This window comes from Amblyraja radiata, chromosome 24, assembly GCF_010909765.2.
Source record: "Amblyraja radiata isolate CabotCenter1 chromosome 24, sAmbRad1.1.pri, whole genome shotgun sequence".
Taxonomy (NCBI): domain Eukaryota; kingdom Metazoa; phylum Chordata; class Chondrichthyes; order Rajiformes; family Rajidae; genus Amblyraja; species Amblyraja radiata.
The window spans coordinates 12866458-12893462 of record NC_045979.1 but is presented as its reverse complement, the minus strand read 5'-3'; the positions used below and the strand labels follow the sequence as shown (position 1 = coordinate 12893462).

Sequence of the window (27005 nt, the reverse complement as noted above, 5' to 3'; positions counted from 1 at the left end):
GTTTCACAAAACATTGGGATGGCTGCATTTGGAGTATTATGCTCAGATTTGGTGACCCTGCCCCTGGATGTTGTTCAGCTGAAAGAGTGCATAGAAGTTGAGGATGTTGCCAGGACTTGGGGCGCTGAGCTATAGGGATAGCTTGGGTCGACTAAGACTATATTCCTTGGAGCACAGGAGGATGAGGGGTGATCTTACAGAGATGTATAAGATCATGAGGGAAATAGATAGGATGCATACAGTTCTTTTACCCAGAGTGGGGGAATCAAAAAACAGATATAGGTTTAAGTTTAGCGGGGAAATGGTTTAATAGGGGCAACCTTTTCAAACAGACGATGATGGGTATACAGAACGAGCTGCCAGAGTAAGTAATCGAGGCAGCTACTATAACCACTTTTACAGACATTTGGACACGCACATGGTTAGAAAATATTTAGGGATATGAGCCAATGCAGGCAGGTGGGACTAGTAGAGATAGGGCATCTTGGTCGGCATGGGTAAATTGGGCTGAAGGGCCTGTTTACATGTTGAACATCTTTAAATGTTATTTTGAGAGTTTAAATTATCTTTATCACCAAAAACAGGCATATTGCAAGCAACTATCAAGATGAGTAGCATATAACAGTCATCATTAGATTATATTTCCAGGTTGTGCTGTATTAGCTGATGTTGCCTAGGGCTGCAGTTGGGATGGCAGGCATAGTTACATCTGATTGGGTTTCTGATGGCTCTATAATGAACTCCAAGCTAACCCCTCAATAGTCAAAGAATCAACAGTCAAAACTGCAGTTTGCACAAACACTAAGGAGCCATTGTTCCTCTCTGCTTGTATTACTTGCAGCTCAAAATAGATGCTTAGAAGGGGTTTAAAAAAAAAAAAAAATCCCGAATGACAGCCGACAATTAAACAAGTTGGTACATTATGTGTTAAGAGTATTCTGAAGACATGCTATTCTATTCTGAAACATGAGATATCTATGGTAAAATAAACTACCCCATTTTAAGTATTACAACACTCATGGTTTAAAAATCAACTTGCACAAACATATTTAAAATTTATTTATTTATATTTGACAAAATACATATTTCTGCAGTTTATTGAAGCCAGTTTCATGCAGATACAAGATGTGAAAAGTTCTGTAAGCAGTTAACGGCTCTATGCATAGATCAAATAAATAAACTTCATACAATCTGAACAAATGCAAATTACATACACACCCTTATCACTTAAAACACTCATGAACCACACAACAATTTGCAGTGCACCAATATCTGTCTATAATTGTTAACATAATTCTAAAATGCGAAAAACCTGGACATTATTATTGGTTTAAAAATGGTACCAAAATAAGGACATGAATGGGTGATTGGATTTCTGAATAATCAGAATTGCATGTGTTGTTAATACACATCTGTACTGATTTACACAATTTCCCATTAATTACTTTTACGGATTGGTTGCATCTTATAGAGAAGCTGACACAGCGTTTTCGATCTCAGTAAAATCTTTTACCGCGGGTCTGGCTGCGCAATAAACATCTTGCATTAGTGATCCAGTGAGAGTTTTCAGCCACTTTCTGATCCAATTCAAGAACAACAGGCTTGAGATATCTGACAAAGGGGACACAGTTAAACATTAACCCTGGTCTTCCTTCTTTAAGATATTGTCGTGAGCATTTTCAATTTCTAGCATCCAACTCCCCCCCACTCTCAGGTATCTTAGGAACAAGCCATTATTGACCCAAAATTGTTGTTATACTGCAATCATTATTTTGTTACATACTTTTAAAAGGTGAAAGGAAAAATAGTCTCCCATAGATTATAATGCCTTGTAAATCACTAAGTTTCAAAATGTAAATAACCCTTCTTCTGTAGCAAAGATCTAGGCACATTATGCCCTTTACCAAGCTTGCTATTAAGCATTGAATCCGCTTGAACTGTTACTGTATCATAAATTATCGACAGCCGTGGAAGAGGCTGCACTCCTACCACACTAAACTCTATAGATAGGTGACAACAATGCATCATTTCTGGATGAACAATGTCTTACATGCTTGCTTTGAAAGTGAGAACATGTCGCACCTACATGAGCTCCCACAGCCCATGATAATCCTATTGATCTCTGTCTGAAACGTCAATATCAGCATCCTTCAAGAGGGTGTATTCACATAAAGCATCCGGTCTTGATGTTGTACTTGGCTGAGTAGTAAAGAGTTATGCAGGCCAACTAGCTGGAGTATTCAAGAACATATTTGAGCTCTCGTACCTGTGCTCAAGAAGATCAAGGTGACCTGTCACAATGACCGTCATCCGGTAGCAATTGCATCCATCGTAATGATCTGCTTCAAGAGGTTGGTTATGGTGCAAATCAACTGCCTCAGAAATGACTTTGATCTGCATCAATTTGCCTATTGCCACAGTAGATCAACAGAATGTGCTCTCCATTCCATTCTGGATCAACTGAAAAACAACAACACATACATCAAGCTGCTGTTCATCGACCACAGTATAGAACATAACCATGCCATCCACACTCATCTCCAAGCTCCAAGACCTGAGCCTCTGTACCTCCCTTTGCAACTGAATCGTGATTTCCCATTCAACAAACATCAGTGCAAATTAATACCATCATCTCCTCCTCACTGACCACTAACACAGGTGCATAGCATAGCTGTGTGCTTTTCCTCCTGCTCTACTCTTCTTACATACATCTGTGGCACCAACAACTCCAAGCCATCTATAAATTAAATCATGGATGGTAATGAGTCAGCATACGGAAGACTTGGTTGCGTTCTCTCTCAACACATACCATCGCTCAACATCAATAAGACCAAGGAAATGATTGTTGATTTCAGGAGGGGGAACTCAGGAGAACATGTGCCAGTTTTCATTGTGTAGGAAGGAACTGCAGATGCTGGCTTACATCGAAGATTAAAACAAAATTCTGGAGTAACTCAGCGGGTCAGGCAGCATCTCTAGAGAAAAGGAATAGTTGATGTTTCAGATCGAGACCCTTCTTCAGACAGTCCTTCAGCAGTGAAGAGAGTTAGCAGCTTCAAATTCCTGAGTATTTACTCCCTGGATGACCTCTCCTGGGCCCAACACGTAAATGCAATCACGAACGTGGCACTCCAGTGCCTCTATATTTTTTTACAAGTTTAAAGAGCTTTGGCGTGTCACCAAACACTAATAAACATCTATAGATGCATTGTAGAAAATTGCTTGCATCAAGGCCATTCCACCACATAGGAAATTAAGAGGCTGCAGAGTGTGGTGGATTCAGCGTGGAATATAATGGGCATGGTCCTCCCCACCATCTCCATGTGGCATTGCCTCATGGAGGCAGCATCAAGGATCCCCACCATCCCAGCCATGCCCTCTTCTCACTGCTACCCATGCGCAAGGAGTACAGAAGCCACAAATCCCACACAACTGGGATCAGAAACAGCTACTTTCTTACAACCATCAGATTCTTTAACCACTTTGCAAAACTCTTATCCCATCTCTGCAACGGAACATCGACTACCTCTTGGAGTTGATTTCCTAATTGTGTTTTACACTGTCTTTTTCCTCACACTTTGTAGAATTTATAAAATGTAAGTGTTATCCGAGTCTGTGATGCTGATGCAAGCAAGGTTTTCACCATACTTGTGTATAGGGCAATAAACTTGACTTGACTAAAAATCTTCCTGTTGTTTTCCCCGGTGTCAGGGTGCCGACCGAGACCAGGAGGACTTAAAGTAGAAAAATATATTTTAATGGCCACCTTGGTGTCATCATTCACATACAAAATACTCCTGATAATGAAAGATATGTTATTTACATTTTTTTAAATGCTTACTGTACGATAAGCAATAAATGTTTTGCCAGGAAGAAATAATAGCGACAGTTTATCCTTCTGGTTTTAGCAAAAAGTATATCAGCAAAACACAATTATGGAAACGAGCACATCAGGTTAACGTCTTTGCACAACGGGGAAGTTTGGTAATGGGCACTATGTCAGATTCATATAATAGGGTTTGTAACAGATTCTGATACATTTACATTGAACGTGCTCTTCAAATAGGGACAGAGTAAATTTCCAGGTTGCATAATTTATTTGTATTCAACTTCGCATGATGACATAATTGAAGAGTCTGATAGTTTCACTTGTGGAACAACTGATCTAGGACTTGTGGATGAGGACTGAGCTCCAGAATTACCCACATTATGTTAACAATTTGAGGGCGGACTGTCTTTAAAAGGGCTAAAAATCAACTTTAGATGTTGAATACATCAAAAACCACACTGTTGACTGATTTCAATCAGATCTATACACAATTAACATGAGGCTGGACCATCAAGCGCTATTTCGACTCCAGTAGCTTCAAACCTCTAATGTCATGAAATCCACAACCATGAAGTGTGGAAAATACAACTTGAAGCCAGTTAAAAAGAAAATAACGTTGCCTTGTCTTGCACGCAATCCTGGAAAGTCAAATGATCATCAGTAACATCTTGAGATGTCCACCACACTGTCAACTTTTAAATGAGTTGCCCAGGCTCTGAGGGACTCCAGATGGGACCTAATTTAGCCATTAAAGAACAAGGCTTTTAAAGTGATCCACTTAAAATGTGGATCACTTTAAAATACACAATTCTAGTGAACTTTAACGTAAACTATAGTCTGCATAAGTATTAAAACTGATATAAAATTTTGCTGAAACTAAAAATTGGAACAGGTTAATGCACATTTAATTAACAATGAAGACTAGAAAAAAAGATGGTGCCCAAGGATGAATTTTGAAAACTGTCCATTCGCTCCAGAAAATTAATTCTACCTTAAATCGGGCAACTTAAAAGATCAGTCCTTCAATGCAATTTGTCCCTCAATTTGATTTAAAAAAGGTTTTAATTAATTAAATCAGCCATTTTTCAAACCCTCTCACCATTCGCATCACCCAGTCATGACACTTGTGCACATTAAATATTATCCCTCTTGTAAGCACAAAAGCACTTTTGGTGCTAGGTATCAACCATGACCAGCAAATATAACTGGAGGTAAAATCCTGGTCCATTGGTTGATATAGTCAACCCTTTTATTGTACTGTATGGTGCACAGTGAATTTCAATACCTCACAGCAGACCAGAGTTTATTTTACTTTAGGCAATTGTAAATCTAAAAGGTGATTCTAATAATAAGCACATCAGAAGAATGACCTTGTATCTGCATAAAACTTGATCTTACGCAAGCTGCACATTATGTATAATACAGTACTTCCAACCTTAGAACCAAAAGCATCACAAGAATTTAATACACTTATTGTATTATCAGAGCAGTAAGAGACTCACATTTAATAGAAGCATCTGCAAAGGTGACAATGTGTTTAGTTCTTTTCATTTACATACAATAGCTGTACAATGTAATTTCAAACCTGAACTCAGTGGTCTATTTAACCATAAAATACAGATGTGTTTACAAGCTTTAAATAATGTGCACATTTCCCCACATGTGCATTCCCCAACATGTGACAAAAATGTTCAAATTATAACACTAAATGATATCTAATAATATATTCATAGTTTAAAAGGCCACCAACAGCTGCATATTGTAAAATCCCAGCAGGATGAACCCTCCTGTAAAGATCTCTTATGCACATAATCTCAATGCAGTAGAAAGGACTGTTAATAATTTAATCCTTTTGCATTCTATTCAGCAGCCATATTACTGCAAGGTCCATTTTACACAGGATTTAAAAAATAAAAACCACCCGATGCATTTTTAGTAACCTGTAGGCTTGATTAAGGTAAACAAAAACACAAAACTGACGGCCTTTTTGGTACCATTGAGAATGTATATATACACACGCACGCACACACACACAGATTTCAGTACCCTAGTGGCATTGTCTAAAACTAGACATTTTAGCCATGGAAAAGCACTCTACAAATACTAGATTTGTTTGTGAATTCCATCAGTTTAAGGACTATACCATGGGTTTTTGAATGGATCCTTTCCCTGAACTCCATTATTTAAGGAGGTGGTCTTTAGAAAAGTACCATTTTGCTTTACACTTCTGTAGCAGTAGTACATTGGAGATAGTATATTGCTCGGCATGCAATGAAATGATAAAAAAAACATTTGAGCCTATAAAGTTGTAATATTCCGAGTGTATAGGCAAGAGCAAAATAATTCTCAAAGTCTGACCTAACACTAGCTTTGTGTGACATGAGATGAAGCACAAGAAAGTGTCAAGTGTCAAAAGAAAATTGCAAAACCAGCAAGCACGTTTTAATGCATCTATGAGGTCGTCCCAGTAAGCAACCGTAATCTGAATCCAATATTTTTTTCATCATTTGATGGAATAAACATTGATCTAAGAGGGGTTAGCTGGGCAAAAATAGGCAAAGACTGGTAGCCATCCAACATCGCTTCACATATTTTACTTCAGCAAGAGACAACCAAAGACTAACGACCATCTTAAAGATTTGAATACAAAACTAAAAAAGGGTATTCACGCTGACAAAAAAGGTAAACAAAATAAAGTGAAAGGAGGCAGCTGAATTGTACACGAGCATCTTGTTAAAATAATAAAACAGCATATTGCACATAGGGTTAATACTTTCTGCACCATACAGTCTAGCTGATGGGGTTTTTTTAAAACTTTAAAAGGAACAAGCCTTGTTCTGCAGTGATTTTAATTGCTGTGAAAAGTGAATACTGCATAACAGAAATATTTGCCAACACACAGCCGACTAATTGTGGGGCGCTGTTAATGTGATTGACCAGGCTTGATAGTGATAGGCAATTCTCATAATCATTCTGAAACACTACAGGACGTGGCTCAATTGTGAAAAGCTGCAAGTGTTCTCTTAACAACTATGGACTTGTGGTGATTTTTTTCTTTCAAAAGTTAGCATTTCTCTCCCTAAATGGATCACTGAAGACCTTGTAATTGCAGAGTTGAATCATAACCTGAATGAACCTTCAGACATCAAATGGTTGGAGAAAGCCTTGAACAGTTAAGCTCTTCCCATTCTGGAGGAAACTATTGTGATGGCTCTTTTGTAGAACAAGTAGGCTCATTGTTGGTTTTACTTTCCTTGCCTCTTGCTTAGAAGGACATGCTTCATTTTGACAATTTACTTATAACACGGATTAGGGCTCCATTCTCATCTTTCAGCCTTTGGTTGTCGGATTTTAAGTCTGTCAAAACCTGCAAAGAGAAGGCAGAGGTTCTATTAAAAAGAGGCAGAGCGATACACAACCAATTCAGACATAACCTCGACCCAAAATGTTTACTTCTTCTCTTCTCAGAGAAGCGGTCTGACCTGCAGAATATTTCCAGCATTTTGTTTCCAGCATCTGCACAATTTGGTGTGCCCATTTTCTGTCTTTATTATGTAAGATAAGCATAGTCGGTAGATACAAGTTCCATTAAAAATAAACAAGCATCAACCTTCCACTGATTACCTGTGCATTATCTTGATATTATATAGTCTTCAACTTAATCCCATTGTAAAGATGAGTAAAATTACAAGAACGCCAGCCTGACTGTCTTTAGAAACAATAGGCCACAAGTTGATATTCACATGTAGTTGTGTTGAAACTAACAGCCATTAACCCAGACTGAAATAAATGCTGATTATCCAGATGATTAACATCAATGCCTATTGGAAACAAATAGCAAACACTGGAAGTGGTCGTCAAGCAGAGCAATCTCATTTAGACTTTAGAGATACAGTGCAGAAACAGGCCCTTTGGCCCACTGACTCTGTGCCGACCAGTGATTACCCAGTACACCAGCAATATCCTACATACCAGGGACAATTTACAATTTTTCCAAAGCCAATTAACCTACAAACTTGTACGTCTTTGGAATGTGGGTGGAAACCGGAGCAGCCGGCGAAAACCCACGTAGTCACAGGCAAAACGTACAAACTCTGTGTGGACAGCACACGCGGTCAGGATCGAACCCTGGTCTCTGGCGCTGCAAGGAAGACATCTATCGTTACACCACTGTAGTTGAAGGGCAATTTGTGGTTCAAAAACAACGTGCTGCTCATAACATGTAAACAAAAGTGGGATAAAAATACATCAGAATTGCCATTTACAAAAAAGTTAACAATATTTCAAACATCGTTTAAAAAAAAAATTAAGACCAGCAATATTTTTCAACTCCATTTTTGTCAATTATAGACTCAACAATTTGAAGTAGTTGTCCTAATAAGACATTTTGGAGCACTGCCATTTTGAGAGAAAATTGGGGGAGGCTCTTTTGGTATGAGCCTTAAGTTCTTATTAGGAATGGTATTTTATCACAATGAGCAAAGGCACAACAACATCTCTGGTCTGATCAAACCAAATCTTTTCCCTTGCCCTTCGAACAAGCAGTAAATTGAAATATGGCAAGAAATAATTTGGACAATATGCATGAAAATGCTATGATTTTTTTAATTTGGTGTATATACAAGCTTTTGGTTGCCATTCAAAATGAAAATCTGCTGCTTAAGCACTGCAAAATTAACGTAGTTGACAAAGACTACTCGTTAAACTAAAAGGGCAGGATGATACAGTAGCAGCAGGAGGGCACAACTTAACTGATGACAGCATTCTGTTTCAATAAAGCACTTTGGATTTGAAATGAAAATAACCCCTCCTTTGATATTGAGAAAAAAATTTCATCCAAGTGTAACATACAACAGATACATTTATGGAGACAAGAGACTGCAGATGGTGGAATCAGGAGCAGAAAACAAACCGCTGGAGGAACTCAGCAGCTCAAGCAGCATCTGGATGGGGGAGAAATTTTCAAAGTTTGGGGTTGGAACCCGACATCAGGGCTGAGAGTGGAGAGGAAAGATAGTTGGTATAAAGAGGGGGAGGGATGAGATAGGGGCCAATAGGTGATGGGTGGACAGAGCTGGTGATAATGTGCAGATGAGGCCGGGTGGGCAAGTGTAAATGTGAGATAGAGGTAGGGGGTGTTAGATGGAAAAAGACAAGGAGGAATTAAAAGAGGGATATTGGAAGCCGGTGGGGGAGGGAGGGATAAAAGTGGAGACAGTTGCTATCTACAGAGCTGGAATCTGATAAGCAAAGAAAGTGATAATGGGAACCGTGAAGTGAGATCTGATGGGCAAGCTCAAGGGCAGATAGTCATACAGAGTGGAAACAGGCCCTTCGTCCCATTTGCCCACATAGACCAGCATGCCCCATCTCCACTAGTCCCATCTGCCAGGTTTTGGCCCATATCCCTCTAAACCTACCCTATCCATGTACTTGACTAAATGTTTCTTAAATGTTGCAATAGTACCCGTCTCAACTAAGCAGCTTGTTCCACAGACCCACCACCCTTTGTGTAAAAAAAGTTACTCCTCAGGTTTCTATCAAATCTTTCCTACCTCACCTTAAACCACTCTGGTTCTCAAATCCCCTACTCTGGGAATTTACCCAGTCTATTCATTTCATGATTTTGTATACCTCTATAAGTTCACCCCTGATCCTCCTGAGCTCCAAGGTATAAAGTCCTAGCCTGCTCAACCCTTTCCTATAGCTCAGGCCCTTGAGACCTGGCAACATCCTCGTCAATCTTCTCTGCACCCTTTCCAGCTTGACAACATCTTTCCTATAACATGGTGACCATTTTGGCCACCCTATCTATCTGTGACGCCACTTTCAAGGAACTATGTAACTGCACTCCAAGATCCCTCTGCTCTGCAACATTCCACAGAGCCCTACCATTCACCATGTATGTCCTGCCCTTATTAGACTTCCCAAAAGTGCAACAGCTTCCATTTCTCTGTATTAAATTCATCTACCTTTCCTCAGCCCACCTGATCAAGTTCATGCTGCAATTTCTGACAATCGTCTTCACTATCTACAATATCACTCACTTTGGTGCTATCAGCAAACTTGCAATGTACATTCGCATCCAAATCATTAATATAGATGACAAACAGCAACAGGCCCAGCACCAAACTCTGAGGCATACCAATCAAAAAAACAACTTCCCACCAATGAAGCCAATTCGATGAAGCCAATTTTCTAGCCATTCAGCTATCTCCCCTTGGATCCCATGTGATCTAGCCTTCCAAGGCAGCCTACCATGCTGAACCTTGTCGCTTGCCTTGCTGAAATCCATATATACACACGTACACATACAATTTATTTCTGTATGGCATGTATTCTCTCAGTGGCATATGAATGAGACCCATCATACACAAAGATAAATATGTTTGGATGGAAATATCAACTTAATTTCTCCTGTGGTAGCAAACAGCAAGTAAAAACAATGCAATTCACTGTTAGATTATATCAATCCCCTTTTGACCGAGTCAAAATCGGAACATGTGTTTGTACAAAGATCATTGCAGAAGGTATAGTTTAGGTTATAGTTAATATTGTGGGAATATCACTGTTTTCATTCAACCTTGTCACACCTGATCTGGATATGTAGCTGTTGCCATTCAATATGGTAAAAGTGTTTGCACCACTGGAATTCCTCAGCTGAGGAACAATTTACTTTTGGAAATAGGGTTCTTAATCTAGGGGGAAGGGTTGAGATGTTCAGATTGGCAACTTTATTATGACAGAATTTTGCAGTAGATAAATTGTGCAGAAGAAAATGTTACCTCATCATACTAAAAGATTCCAAAAAGAACACATGTTTAGCTACATACTTCAAAGCAGTGAAAATGGCCAACCCACACAATGGATACAGATGTTCCACAATCTGCACCATGCTTTTGGATTGAATTCTTATTATCTTGAACACTGATCAGATTCTGGCTTTACTTCCTCTTAAATTTTAAATGATAATAACTGAAGTTACCGATGGGCCTCATTGGGTTATTTCTCAGCACCACATATGTAACGAATAAAATGAGAATGCAATCAGTAAATACCGAGATACCAAAAAAAAGCACAAAATATGGATCATAATTTTATGAATTTGTGATTTTGTAGGAGATGGTTTCTATATACATTAATGGCTTTGTTCTCTGCTCAAAATATCTGTAATCAATGTAGTTCAAAAGTATACTAAGATAAAAAGGAATGCAAGCTTAAGCTGCTAATAAGACAGACTTCTGTTAAAAACAAAATCACATGTTGCAAAAGGGATCTGACAGAGGTCACGATAAACATCAACGTGTGAGGTTCAGTCACACGGGTGTACTAATTAAGGCTTTAGACCTTGTTTAATCTTATTTTGCTGTTTTTGTCGTCTGACCTCTGAATTCTGTAGCATTTTAATCTTTAAATGAATGCTGTTAAGTAGGAATAAAATGCCCCAAACAATGTTTAAATGGAAGGTTCAGGCCAACAAGTCATCAATTCGCAACACTTTCACTGGGTGCATCAACACTTCTACAATTAAATACTGAAATGTTCTGTGGATAAAAAAATGTTTTCACATATGCAAAAAAGAAAAAAGTGGTGAATTTCTAATTTCTAAAGTAAATGTCGGATGAATTATTAATTACGAAATAGCCTTCTATGTTTAACAATCTAGGAACGTAAAATAGGTTAGCTAAAGTACATACAGCTCAACAACAAATCAATCTGCCTCTATCTATTTGGCTTTGAAGAATGAAGACTATTTCTGAAATTTGATTTTAAAGCAACTTTGTATCATAGTATTCATTTAATATTTATCTATATCTAGAACTCAGACTTTCAAAATCAGTTTGAGAGAATATTAAAGCATTTCTGGATTTAACAAATAACTTTCTTCTGGTTCAATGATTTGGTAGTTCTTTCCATCACAAATGTTCCTAGTACAGCGAAGTGCACTAACTCCTTAGGACAAACTGTTTCATTTAGGGAATTTTAAATTGTTGCCATAGATAATTTTGCATGGTCAAATTTTACATTGAAATTCAAAACAAAAACTATTTTTGAAACTGCATGAACTTTTGGGAATGACAGCACATATGAATTTCCCTAGAGAATTAGGAGATTTGGATAATGACTAACAGATGCTTAGAGAACTGTTATTTCTTTGAATTAAATATCCCTGATGTAGAAACTCTATTGGCCATGACCTGCAGTTGGTATAATGGCAAAACTGTCAGCGTTCACCATCATTACCCCATAAAACAAATGTATCTCTCAAGGAAATTTGTCATCTTTGCTGCAGATGCAACTCCAGATCAACTAAGGTGTTGATTCTTAATTTATCTCTGAAATGGCCTAAACAAGCTGCTCAACGTACAACATTGCTGCAGAAACAATAATATCAGACGGATCACCAGGCATTGATCAAAGCAACAAATTTAGGTAGGTTGAAGCTTATTGCAGCCCAGTCAAAAAATGTAAAACCATTCCCGCAAATATCTGGGGTTCTGGCACCTAAATTGGAAGGGGTGGCCACTGTTGTACTGAAGACAGGCATGCTAGAACTGACTGTCATTCCGTTACAATTCTGAAATTACACAGGTATGCCTTGCTCACAAAGAAAGTGGTCTAATCATTCGAATTACTACCAAATCAGTCTACTCTCAAGCGGCTGAGGTTGTTGACTCCAGTTCTTTAGGTTTAAATTCCAAAACTTCCTCCACAACAGCACAGTAGGGTGCTTTCATCAGCAGAACTGCAGTGGTTAAAGACGACAGTTCACGAGGAATTGGGGAATGGCCATAAATTCTGGACTAGCCAGTAATGGCTGGATCTCAAAAAATTAAATATCTTGTGTGATTTAGATTCAGAGATAGAGCAAGGAACAGGCCCTTCCACTGAGTCCAAGCTGACCATCGATCACCCATTCACACTAGTTCCATGTTATCCAACTTTCTTATCCACTGTTTACACACTTGGGGCAATTCACAGAAGCCAATTAACCTACAAACCCCACACATCTTTGGAATGTGGAAGGAAACAGGAACACCCGGAGGAAACCCATGTGGTCACAGGGGGAACGCGTAAACTCCACGCAGACAGCACCCAATGTCAGGAATGAACCCAGGTCTCTGGCTCGGTGAGGCAGTGGCTCTACCAGCTGCATCACTGTAAGGAAATCCAGAAATTGTGAAGTACTGCATCTTGACAGGATGCCCTGTTGCACCTTCTGTCATGAACTAGAATCACCTGTGTGAGATCTTGTTTTATGGTCAGTATATTTCAGGGTGGCATGGTAGCACAGCGGCAGTGTTGCTGCCTTAAAGAGCCAGAGATCTGGGTCCAATCATAACCATGGGTGCTATAATATTAGTTTAGAGATACAGGGCAGAAACAGGCCCTTCACCCCACGGAGTCCGTACTGATCTGCGATCCCCACATATTAACACTATCTTCCACACACTCAGGACAATTTACATTTCTGCCAAGCCAATTAACCTACAAACCTGTACGTCTTTGGAGTGTGGGATGAAAGATCTCGGAGAAAACCCACGCAGTCACGGGGTTAAGGTCCAAACTCCGTACAAATAGCACCCGTAGTCGGGATCGAACCTGGGTCTCGGGCTGCTGTAAGGCAGTAACTCTACCGCTGCGCCACCGTGCCGCCCTTAATATTAATATACAGTAATAATTGTAATAATATAATATACTTTCACCATCCTAGAGTTATTCTAACACTAAAGCATGATTGTAATTAATGCTGGAAAACTGGAATTAACACCTGAGCGTGCAAGATCCATATGGGGCAACTGGAATTAACACCTGAGCGTGCAAGATCCATATGGGGCAACTGGAATTAACACCTGAGCGTGCAAGATCCATATGGGGCAACTGGAATTAACACCCGAGCGTGCAAGATCCATATGGGGCAACTTTCAAGTTCAAAGGTAGCGTTGTTAATTTGTCAATGGTTAGAAAATCCTCGTCATCAACATCAAACATTCAGCACCAGCTTTTAAATAACAACGCGCAGCAGATGTATTCCCTCTATTGTCTTCAGACAAGCCAGAGACACCTCCAGTCTTCATTACCAAATTTAAAAGATCTTAAGGTCTGGATTCTCATAAAGAATTGGTAATAGGAAGAAGTGACTGTAGTTCTTCTGGTTGGGAATGATTTTATTTTCTTCAATCTAACTAGGTTAGGAAATGAGGCTGATGAGTTGCAGACTGAGGAAGATTAAAGGACAGTTTTATTGCTATCATAGAAGCACAGTTAAAAGAACAGCCAGTTCTCAGGCAATATTAAGATGGAGATTACAAAAGTGAGTCGCAAATTGATTAAAACAAAAACAATTCATGACTGAAGGCAGATGATGCGTTAGAAAGCGGAATAAATGAATTCACTCAAGTTGAAATGAGGAATTTAAAAGGTCAAACTTCTGAAGTGCACCATAAACCTACCAGAACTTCGTAGCGAGTTGGAAGAATGCAAATTAGAAGAAATATGCAAGCAAATTACTGAGCTGCAGGAATGGGTGGAAGGGGATGGAAAGAGGGCTAGATGGTGGCATAGGTGAAAGGTAATTGACAGAAATAATATTTTTTCCTTGAGGTGGGGTGTTGAGAAAATATCATATCACAGTAAAAATGCTTGGAGTATGGTACTTACTGGGGAGAATGGTAGTGGAGAGAAAAAAAATCACATTCAAAACATACATGGGCGAACTCTTGATGTGCTGTAGCCTAAATGACTACAGACGAAGGGTTAGCAACAGATGAGTTATCTTGGCTGGCACGTATATGGGCCTCATTCTGTTCTTTAAACTTCTTTGATTTAATGACAGGATAGATCTGAGGTGGTCAGAAAAAGGGGATGGGAGGTAGAATTTCTTAAACCATGGTTAGAAAAATAGTTCAAACTGTATGATTTGCAATAGATTGCACTGTAATTTTACTTCTTAACAGATGGTTCTTTTAAATGCACATTTATACTAGAATTGCAAACGGCTCTGCAAATTGAAACAGTACAGGGATAGCATTCAAATGGAAACACCTGTTTTTATATAGAAAGGGTTGGCCCTGGGGGAAGGGGGAATTAAAGTCTGCGAGTTCAGTCTCAAGCTCCTCTGAAGACCCAGAGGCATTTTCAATTGGCTGGGTCATGGGCTTATTTTCAGCTACCAGCGACTAGTTTAATTGCCTCAGAGCAAGCAGCAGCTTTATCTGGAATGTTCCATTGAGAACAGCACATAGGGATGGAAATGGAGATTTAAAAATAAACAAAATTTGGACAGTGATTTAAGAGAGAACTTTGCAAATATTACACGTTAAATTCAGATTTCCCTGCATCTTAAAACATAATGCAAGGGCAAAGTATACTGTTACTGATGAGACCCTTAACAATATTGATATACACACGGATCCAAGTTCATTGCTTCTTGAAAGTAACAAGACAAGTGTTTTCCCCAGAATGTTGGAGGTTGAGGGGACATGTGATAGAAGTATATACAATTATGAGAGGCACAGATAGACAAAGTCTTTCCCAGGGTAGAAACGTCAAAGACTTGAAGTTTAGAGGGGCAAAGTTTAAAGGAGATGAGTGGGGCAAGTTATTATTTGTACACCCAGAGAGGGATGAGTGCTTGAAATGCACTGTCAGAGGTGGTGAACGCAGGTACGATAATGGCATTTCAGATAGTCAGGGAATTGGAGTAAGGGAATAAAGGGATATGGATTGCATGCAGGCAAGCAGGCAGAGAAGTTTTGTTCAATTTGCCACAGATATTGCAGGCTGAAGAAGGGTCTGTTCGTCTGCTGCATTGTTCTGTCTACATCTTAATATTAAACCAAAACGTAGATGTCCCATAAAATGTAGAACTACTTAAAAATTTGAAGAACATTCCACAAACTATTTCAAACTTAATTTTCAAATCAAATAATAAATTTGAATTTCTAGCATCTGCAAATCTGACAGCTTGATATGCTGGATGGAGTAAGGGCCTTTCACCTGACTGATGGGTTCAGAATGAGGGGGGGTCACAATATCTAGATATGTGGCAAGACATATAGGGCTGGGATGAGGAATAATTGTTTCACTGACAGTGGCAACCTTGCAGAATCATTACCACTGAAATATGTGGATGACAAGTCTCTGAATGTACTTCAGAAGGAGATAACTATGAAGGCATCATGATTTGGCTGGAGACAATAAGAATATGGCAGTGAAACAAAAGATAAACCATAATTATATTAAATTTGAGCTATGTAAGATCAAAGGACTGAACATCCTACTGGTTTTCTGTTTTTATATCTCTAAATAAAGAATCTAAAGATCAGGCAGGAGAGTGCAAGCGAGTTGATATTTTAAGTCAATGAACTGAAGACATAAGAAAGCAAGTGCACGTTAAGCTGCAGTGCTTTTGTGTAATCGTGCGCATCAAATGCAATATTCTGAGCTGAAGAAATGCAAGTGACTTGCTGTTTCATCTGGAACAACAGTTGGGATCTTTGAGCAGAGGGAAGAAACAAGACAAATGCTGCATTCTCTTTTTTTTCTGATTTCCACCAAATGTCGTGTTCTGGCTCCAACAGTTCTTTTATTTCTGTTGCAACAGAGATCAGAACAGTGCAGGAACAGGTCCCTTGGCCCATTATGTCTGCACCGAGCATGATGGCAATGTAAACCAATTCCATCTTCCTATGTACATGTCCATATCCCTCCATTCCCTGCCTGTCCGTGCATCTATGTAACTGCTTTTTATACGTTGCTATCATATCTGCTTCTACTATGACCCTTGGCTGTGGATTCAAGCATTTACCCCCGTTTAAAATCTTGTAAATCTCCTTTAAACTTTCGCCCTCTCACCGTAAACCCAAGCCCTCTCGTACTTGACATTTCCACACCAGGGAAAAAAATATATTTATTCTCTTTACGCCTCTCAAAATGTTATCGGCCAGCACATCACTCTTCAGTTCCAGTGAAAACAATCCATCTCTCATTATAATATTCTGCAATCTGGCAACATCCTGGTGAACTTCTTCTGCACCCTCCCCAAAACATCCACATTCTTCCTGCAATATGGTGGCCAGAACTGCACACAATACTCTAAAGGTGTGACTGAACCAAAGATTTGAACAGCTGCAACACAACTTGCTAACTTTAATATTTAATGGCCTGAATGATGTAGGTAAACATGTTACACACCTTCTTTACCACCATATCCATTTATGTTGCAACCTTCAAGTTATGGACCTGCATCCTGAGATCCCTCTGTACATCAATGGTCCCATGGGTTCTGCCAACTACTGAATACTACATTCTGTTTTAACTGTCCTCATTTACCCAATGATTAGATGGTATTAACATCATTTTGTCAGCTGGTTAAGTTTGGTCTCCTCATTATCGCAGGTATTCCCTATGACTTTCTACCACTTAGAATCAGAGTTGTACAACGTTTGGTCCAACGTGTCCGTGCCGACCAATATGCCTTACCCCATTTGGCCCATATCCCTCCAAACCTTTCCTGCCCATGTACCTGTATAAATTAAAGTGCATTTACTTCCAAAACTTCCTATTTCTGAAGGACAATCGACTAATGGTGGTTCTTGCTCCCTTTCCATCAATGCTGTCTGAATTTCCGCACTGGTTTCAGTCCATTTTGTTGCTAGTTCACTGATTATAGAATGCTGTGAATTACACTTCTCAGGTACAGTGAATCTTGTATACTTACATATTTATTAACCAAGGAAAACAAGTAGATTCTACTACACTAATTTAGTTCAGAGATACAGCGCAGAAACAGGCTGTTAGGCCTACCGAGTCCGCACCGACCAGCGATCCCCACACATTAACACTATCCTGCACACACTAGGGACAATTTTATATTTATACCAAGCCAATTAGCCTACAAACCTGTACGTCTTTGGAGTGTGGAAGGAACTGAAGATCTAGGAGAAAACCCATGTGGGTCACGGGGAGAACGTACAAGCTCTGCGCACACAGCACCCGTAGTCGAGATTGACCCCGGGTCTCTGACGCTGTAAGAGCTTTAAGGAAGCAACCCTGCCTCTGCGCCACCGTGCTGCCCATCAATTAGCAAACCAAGAGGCAAAGTAGTAAAGGTTACAAATTCAAAGCTTACAATGGGAATGAACAAAAACAGTACAAAATCACATTTGATTTAAGTAATATAAACAAGCACATTTAACGTAAAGTCAAAATAATGGTGTGGAATTTGCAAATTTCCCCATTAATTTAAACTGACATACTTAGCTTATTAATATTTTTCACTACAATCCTTGCTATCTTCCATTAAATAAATAAACAAGCTAAGCATACAATTGCCAACACTAGAATAATTATGCACCAGAAGCACTTCAGCAAGTTTAGCAAATTTCAGGGAAGAGCCCGTTAAGTGTTACAATGATGCAGCAAAGGAAATCAGACTCATGGGAAGGTGTGCACGGTTACAAATCAAAACACTTCTACTTTTGTAATTGCAAGGATTATTAAAATGGTACAAAGAGGGCAGTCAATTGAGTGGAGATTCTGTAGGATGGAGGTTAATTGTATGCTGAAATGCCTGAAGCCGATACAGTAACTTCAGGCAATACTTTGGAAAGAAGCTTAAGTCTTCACACTATATTACATGAGGTGTCCATTCCCAGCACAAAGGCTACCTATCCAACTAAATTAATAAAAGCCGGAGGGCAGCATGAATACAGAGGGTTCAAATAGTGATTAGGAACTTTGGCCTTGAGATACGTTTCCATTAAGGGATTTGCAACCAAAGCTTCCATATTCAAGATTACAATTGAGATTGTTTATACGGCTTTAGCGGTCTGAATTGCCTTTGTTTTAATGTAGTGGCTCAGTATGATGCGCCTCAAACAAAGTGAAGAAGAAGCAATACCTCTTTAGCCGATTCCTCATTTGGAAGTGTTTTGTTTGTTGTATTTTGAATTAAGAATATAACTGCATTTAATGAAATAAAGGAGGGAAATACTTGGCCTTTTTTAAAGAAAGAATCTTTGCTAAAAGTTCAGTATTTTAAAAGGGGGATTATCCATAGGCTTCTAGATTATCACTAGAGAATCTTGATCAACTTGGAGGGAAAAAAGCATACATTTCTGGAATTTGTTCGATATCCAGCATGGATGACTGAATAGGAGAGTAAATATGTAATAGCAATTGACAAGGTAAAGAATTACCTTGGTCACTTTGGAGATTACATTATCTATGTATTCAGGTATAATCAATCATGCTTGTATACTGAAGAGAAACATCATACCTTTAGCTCTTCCTCCATTTCAGAAACTTTCCTCTCCAAAGCACGTTTTTCCTGTAATGGATGCATTGTGCAATATTAGAATAAGGAATATAGTCAAGTATCTCAAGATAAAAATATATCAAAAACATAAAAGGTGTGATTGGTTCCAACTGTCTCCCCCGCTGTGGAGGACCATAGACAGTCTTGAGTCATCACACCCATTTTTATAGCCAAATAGATTGGGTAATCAATCCCTCTTGGTTCTTACTTTCTTCAAATCCATAAATCGTCTGAACTTTGGATGATATGTACTTTGTTGATCCTGAAGAAAACAAACTGGGAAAAGTTGCAGGGTAGCCTAGCGTTGTACCCCTGCACCCGTGCTCTGAACTATCACCACTTTAAACATCTGACAACGTTTCTAGGTTATACAACACTCCCCTCTCTGTTTCACTTACAACTGATCGATTGAGAGATATAACATAGAAACAAGCCTTCACCATCATCAATTCTGGATGATGCGTCAGTACAATTACTTTAAACTAAAACCATATTCCATATTGCTTATTTACCTTTAACAGTAAATTATGCAGTAAATTAGGGATACCTTTTTATTAATATATTCATGTCAGTCTGTCCCGCTGAGTTACTCCAGCTTTTTGTGTCTATCTTCAGTTTAAACCAGCATCTGCAGTTCCTTCCTATACAAATCTCAATTTAAAGCTCAGAACTCAAGGAACAACCAGTATTTTCACCTAATTTATGCTTAAAAGGTTTGCCATGGAACAGTTAAGTTGGTTGGCTCTTAATGTAATGATTTGAAAAGTGATGTAACAATAGATGAATATGTTTTAATTGCTTGTTCCTATTATTTGATAAGACACATGGTGTACAGATGTACTTAACTTACCCTTCTCTCCATCTCCAGCATCGAAGACTTATCAGAAATCCGTTCCTGTTTCTGAAACACACAAGTATGTACATTAGTCTGCACTGAATTGTCAATGCAACCTTCTCGACCACAACATTTAATTTTAAGAGCTTTGCAAGAAAAACTACCTGAGTCGTTTTCTCCAGCTGGGCTTTCACGTCAGCAAGTTCAAGTTGTGCCACTTGCAGTTTGGCTTTAAGTTTATCATTTTCTGTCGAGGCCTCTTCATACAACTTCAAAACAGAAATAAACACATGTGCACTATTTATAATTTAAAAAAAAAATCATCTCAACAATGCAATTAAATTAAATTTTTGCAGTTACTAAAAGATAAAAAGTGCTTTCTTCAACTTGCACAAATAACTTCAGGTAGCCCTTGGTCTCTCTCTCCTGCCCCTCCCACCTTCCCAGTCCTCCTACTAGTCCTACTGTCTCCGCCCACTTTCTTTCTTTGTCCTACCCCCTCCCCCGACATTAGTCTGAAGAAGGGTCTCAACCCGAAACGTCACCAATTCCTTCTCTTCACCCGCTGAGTTTCTCCAGCATTTTGTGTGTACCTACAATTAAATTCAAACTTGGTTACTTCCAGAAGTGAGAGAGGCTTCAGGAATGTAATCATGCTTCGTCTGGGAACAATTTAGAATATTCCTTATCATCTTGTATACATTAAAACTATCCCCATATTTTTCCAAACAGATATTCTTTAACAACCTCCCAATATTGCCAGGAATGTAATACATTTGAATTATTGTTTCTGGACAAATTAAAAATGACATCCAGCCTGGACAATGTAATTTGAGCTGAGATCATGTTCAACTTTGGAACATTGACTGTATTCTGTTGAATACACTCTATTCATATTATACAAGGACTGCTCGGCCTTCATGTGGGTGGACGGGTATGGTGAGATGGAAAGAATGGCTTCAAATTCTAAAAGTAAGTGTGCTGCAAAATAATTCAATTCTGGTACAAATTCTTTTTGCTGTCATAAGCAACAGTTTGAGCAATCTTGTAAGAGAGAAAAGCTGACTATTACATGATTTAATCACAAAGAACCATGCCCATTCCAATTTCACTGTCCATGGGGTTTGCAGTAGTTTTTCCACTGATCCTCTTTTTAAACATTCAGCCGCTTGGGATTTATTTATATTAGATTATGGACATTAGAGCACAGATTTGACTATTTTGTTACTGTAAATGGAGTTGAAGGAACACTTCCATTTAAAACACAACTAGCAAGCCAAAAAGGCATTGAAGTTATGAATAAATACTCAAGCAATACATTTTTTTTCAAAAACTCCTAGGTTTTGATGGTTAGCCTATTTTTAGACCACTTTATGCTGACTATTTAATCATGCACACTATATTAATGAAGGGTGTTATTAATTACTTATGAACCACTTGATTTTTGTAATAAAATTAATGCTTCAGTTGTAATGTACAAAGAGGATAATATTGTTCTTTTCTTGTTAGTATTCAACACCAAAATATACCCACGCAGGTTTAAAGTTTCCTTGCCTGGTGACCAATAACTTAAATGTCTATTTACTTAAGACAAACAACCTTAATGCTGCAAATGTAACTCTTCCCTCCCCCCCCCCCCCACTAATCCAGAGATGGGTTTCCAAATATTGTGAACATTTATGAATGACAGGGTATATTATATTGTCCCAATGTTACAGTAATCTCTTAGACCACAATCATATTTAGTTATAGTTAAAAATACAAAATAAATGCTAAATTATATCACATTTTAGTTGCAATTTTGCAATCTTCCAAACCTAAACAGATTTTTACAAAAATTAAAGGAATATTTGCGAAGACCATTTACAGTCAAGGCGTCAGAAAGCAATTAGGAACCAAAGGAGAAGAGGAATGCAGCAGTATAATAATTAAGGTTTCTAATATGTAGAAACAGCTTAATGCTCTTGCTATATTTTAAGCAACCCAAATAACTAATTTCACAGGAGAATGCCTACCTATTATTGGTACTGGATGAACATATTGCAAAACAGATTTCCTCAAATAGCACATTTATTGTTTTGGATAAAAGTTTGAGCATCGACCCATCCTGATTCGTGGGTTGCAAATAATTTAGCCTTCCTGTGAGCAAACAATTCAATTAGCTCACAGAAACATTTACACGCACGAACCATTTACGATTCCAAATCAATTGCCAGTGTTATTAAATAGATTAAAGTATTTTTCAAAATAAATATTTTGCCACGTCTTTAATTAACAGACAATAGACAATAGGTGCAGGAGTAGGCCCTTCAGCCCTTCTAGCCAGCACTACCATTTAATGTGATCATGGCTGATCATTCACAATCAGTACCCCATTCCTGTCTTCTCCCCATATCCACTGACTCCGCTATCTTTAAGAGCCCTATCCTCCACCGCCCTCTGAGGCAGAGAATTCCACAGTCTCACAACTCTCTGTGTGAAATGGACTACCCCTTATTTTTAAACTGTGGCCCCTGGTTCTGGACGCGCCCAACATCGGGAACATGTTTCCTGCCTCTAGGGTGTCCAAACCCTTAATAATCTTATATGCTTCAATAAGATCCTCTCATCCTAAATTCCAGAGTATACAAACCCAACCGCTCCATTCTCTCAGCATATGACAGTCCCGCCATCCCGGGAATTAACCTTGTGAACCTACGCTGCACTCCCTCAATAGCAAGAATGTTCTTCCTCAAATTTGGAGACCAAAACTGCACACAATACTCCAGGTGTGGTCTCACTCAGGGCCTGTACAACTGCAGAAGGGCCTCTTTGCTCCTATACTCAACTCCTCTTGTTATGAAGGCCAACATGCCATTCGCTTTCTTCACTGCCTGCTGTACCTGCATGCTTACTTTCATTGACTGATGAACAAGGACCCCCAGATCCCGTTGTACTTCCCCTTTTCCAAACTTGACACCATCTAGATAATAATCTACCTTCCTGTTTTTGCTACCAAAGTGGATAGCCTCATATTTATCCACATTAAACTCCATCTGCCATGCATCTGCCCACTCACCCAACCTGTCCAAGTCACCCTGCATTCTCATAGCATCCTCCTCACAGTTCACATTGCCACCCAGCTTTGTGTCATCTGCAAATTTGCTCATGTTACTTTGAATCCCCTCATCTAAATCATTGATGTATATTGTAAATAGCTGCAGTCCCAGCACCGAGCCTTGCGGTACCCCACTAGTCACTGCCTGCCATTTTGCAAGGGACCTGTTAATCCCTACTTTTTGTTTCCTGTCTGCCAACCAATTTTCTATCCATGTCAGCACCAATACCATATGCCCTAATTTTGCCCACTAATCTCCTATGTGGGACGTTATCAAATGCTTTCCGAAAGTCCAGGTACACTCCATCCACTGGCTCTCCCTTGTCCATTTTCGTAGTTACATCATCAAAAAATTCCAGAAGATTAGTCAAGCATTCGTAAATAATTAATTTGGTGCAATTTTTCATAAATATCATAATTGTTGGTGATAGCATATCAAAGTGTGCCATCTTTGCTAGCTACCTTCTTATAATCCTTTATAGCATTGTCTTGCTCTGGTTTAGTTAGGGATGCCAATCGATTCTCCCTGCGCGTGTAGGAACTTGTTCGACTCAACAAACGATCACTGCAAATGTCTGTCGAGATATTTGATGATCCAGAATCCAACCTGAAAGCAAAAGCAGTCCAAAATCCACAATTAAGCTGTATAACTGCCATATTAAACACATCAAATCAAATCCCTGTTAATGATCCAAAACAATACACCCCTGACTCAGATCGCAAAAGGACTGTTTTTACTTGGAGGCTAAGTGTCAATAGAGTATACATTGACACTTCATAATTATTCCATTATTTAATGATAAATTAAATACTTATCAGATCTGTACAATTTCTTCATAAAATGCAAGCAAATATGGTATTATTAACAGGGTAGTTTTCAGTTAATCCAAAAATTATTACCTGTCAAGAAAATTAAGACATTTTGACATGCTTTCTCCTGAACTAAATGTTAACATAAAACTTAAAACAACGATTGAAATTGTTCACGTCCAAATATGACCAAATATCTTTGCCGTTTCTCCCACAAAACGGTGCATGAATATTTTGGCAATGCCAAAGACCAAGGTTAACTATTTTTCCTTTAAAGTTAGCTAACTTTGAAAGAAGTATCGTATACAACACTAAAAAATGGATGGACAGGATGTTACAGTATTTGCAAGGTATGGAAATGTTCTTACCTGCTGAGACGGTCAGGCTGCAAAATTAAAACAAAATTGTTTAGTATATTGATGAGACAATCTAAAGTTTTACTGATGAATTAGGATTTTGGCATGAAATTAAATCAGCATCATAATAGAGCAGATTTTCAATCCGAACCCACAAATACTGTGAGTAAAGAAAGTGAATATGAACCCCTCAAGAACAGAACACATCATCTGATTGTTAGAGACATAGCTCATTTGAAGCCTAACATGCTGGATCTTTAAACCCAAAGGAACTGCTAGCAGATGTGTCAGATTATTGATGTTCAAAGTTTGGCACAGAAATACATCATGTGTCTGGAAACACTTGGTCAAATCAAGTTCTATTTGGGATTAGAGACATATGCAAAACAAAATGTTACACTATTTTTTTTCCCTCTGGATGAAGAAACGTACTATGCTAGCTCATGATTTGCATCCAACCGGGCTGAGAAACAGCTGAATACACTACAAGTGGTACCTTTACAGATCAGGATTGAGGACTCTTTACCACCATGCAATTAATTAACAAATACATAACTTTACTCTCCAAATTAAGAGGATGTGCAACTCCAGTTAAGTAAAGTTCAAGTAAAGATATGTGAAAGTAAATTCAAATATATATGGTATTTTATTAGGGATGAGAATTTTGAATTAGAATACATATTGCCAGTTCTTCCAAGGCTAATCACTTATTCTTCATGCTGCAATTAATGTCTGTGTACTGGTATTTCCTGTATCTGTCTCTGCTGAATAACCTTCAAAATACGTTCCAATCCAAAATTGGTTAAGTATTCTTGTAAAATGTTTTACACAACTGTCATAAGCAGTCTTCAGTTTCTTGCATTATAGCATACTAATCATAATGTCTCCTTAAAATCTGTTTTTACCAAAAGCCCATTACCATCAATTAAAGCAAAGTCCAAAAACATAATACCAAAATATGCTTTCAATGAATACATAGTTTTATAAAGAACTTCATGTTTCATTTGCAATTTAAGGTTGTAAAGTGTACTTTTATTAAATGTATCTTATTTTCTGCTCTCATTATTAGCATTTGAATGGGAAGAGATGACCAAGATACTCATAACAACTGCTATTTGGAATTTAAGTATATCCTCCTTCATGAGAATAACGATAATATACTTCTCTAAAATTTACTACGGAGCAAAGACTCTCCAGAAAAATTGCACCTGGAAGGAGGAAAATATTTAGTCGAAGGATAATTTGACACATTATCAGATTATAGACAGACAGTTACCATTTTACTAATTCGCTATTGAAGCCCCTTCTGTTTTAGAAAAATTACATATTGGGACATGCTGCATATTAGAAATGAGGTCGAGGTTGGACGTTTAAAGTGGTGGTCAGACGAAGAGGAAGAAAACACAAAAAGATCACATGCAATTTGTGCACTTTTGAGAGTTTCCAAAAGGCACCAGTAAAAAGAAGTGAGAGATCACATTCAACATATCCCCAAACTTTAGTATCTTTATTTTTTTAATTGTGTTGGAGACCTCCGTATTCATTGTCAGTACTTTTGCTTTTTTATTGCTATTTATAGTGCTCTGTATACAATTCCTAAAACACCAAAACAAAAATCATACTTGGTCCATGTATTTGTGCTCAATAGAGGTCTCTTCCCAACTTCGCCTTCAATTAGTCAACTTGAACACAAGGTGTTTGGAAAGCAGGAAACTACACCTGAAGATCACACCTTGATTATTTTAAAAAAGCAGGGAAGACAATTTAGGCTGAAAGAAAGATTACATAAATCAAAAAAGAATGCAAGGTACTGAGAAAACTGCATAAAATGAAGCTGAATCTTTCCCTTTTTTTTTTTAAAAAAAGGAGATTCACGGGGAATTTTTTTTAAACAAAAGGTACACAAATCAGTTGCTATTCTGCTAATTTTACGGAGTCATCTCATTAAATAACTAATTTCACAGTTCTCATATTTCAATTTTTAATGTGGAAAATAAGACTCTTTTCAGGCTGGGTAATCGTGGAAAAAAAGCCTCTGCTTAAATTCGGCCAGCTGTACTTCTTGTGGAAGGCTGAACAGCAGCTTCTTTTCTGTTAAAGGCTGCAAAAAGGCTTTTTGGCCATTTAGATGTCTTCCAGTGGTTCTTAACCTGGGGGTCGTTTGGGGCTTTACCAGGGGACAAGAAGGGGTCATAAATAACATATCCATTTGTTGAGCCCATTTTTAAGAACTTAACAAAGGTAGATACCACATACAGTATTTTGTTCGCGTATGCGCCTACGTATGCCAAAAAGGTTCAGAACCACTGTTTTAGACGGAGATGGATATTATTGGATTTAAATAAAAAGTTAAAAATGAATACATTTAAGATTTAGCCAACAAAACATTTCAAATCAAGTATAAATATGTATGATATTCCACAGGCTCAATGACCTCATGTAAACAAAGTCATTAATCAGACACCAGCCCTCTCTGGCATAAATCTATTGGTTGGATGTGAAGTGCATCCAGAACTGCTCTTCATCAGGTCACTCCTCCACCACTGGATGCAATGGTGAATTCAGTTGTGGAGTGACAGTTTGTATCCGACCTTAAGAATGTTTCTAAGTCTATATATTATTCAAAGCTTAGAAGTTTGGATGAAAGTTAGATAAAGTTAGCAAATGGAAAATAGAAATCCATGTGTCTCGCTGTATAAATACTTGTATAAGTGACGTCAGTAAAAAGATCAAAGCAGAAAAGACAAAATTAATTT

At 38.3% G+C, this 27005-nt stretch overlaps 1 protein-coding gene across 1 annotated transcript in view; it reads right to left on the bottom strand.

Annotated features, from left to right (window-relative positions):
* Nucleotides 1–1044: 1044 nt before the first annotated feature.
* Nucleotides 1045–27005, bottom strand: part of LOC116986775 (protein phosphatase 1 regulatory subunit 12B-like) — a 33404-nt gene continuing 7443 nt past the window's right edge. Inside the window, exons 2-7 of the mRNA XM_033042444.1 lie at nucleotides 24262–24278; nucleotides 23546–23690; nucleotides 20151–20255; nucleotides 20002–20052; nucleotides 19113–19163; nucleotides 1045–7196 (exon numbers count right to left, since the gene is read on the bottom strand). Coding sequence (XP_032898335.1) covers nucleotides 7110–7196; nucleotides 19113–19163; nucleotides 20002–20052; nucleotides 20151–20255; nucleotides 23546–23690; nucleotides 24262–24278 — 456 coding nt within the window. The 3' untranslated portion in view covers nucleotides 1045–7109. The remainder of the gene's footprint in view (nucleotides 7197–19112; nucleotides 19164–20001; nucleotides 20053–20150; nucleotides 20256–23545; nucleotides 23691–24261; nucleotides 24279–27005) is intronic.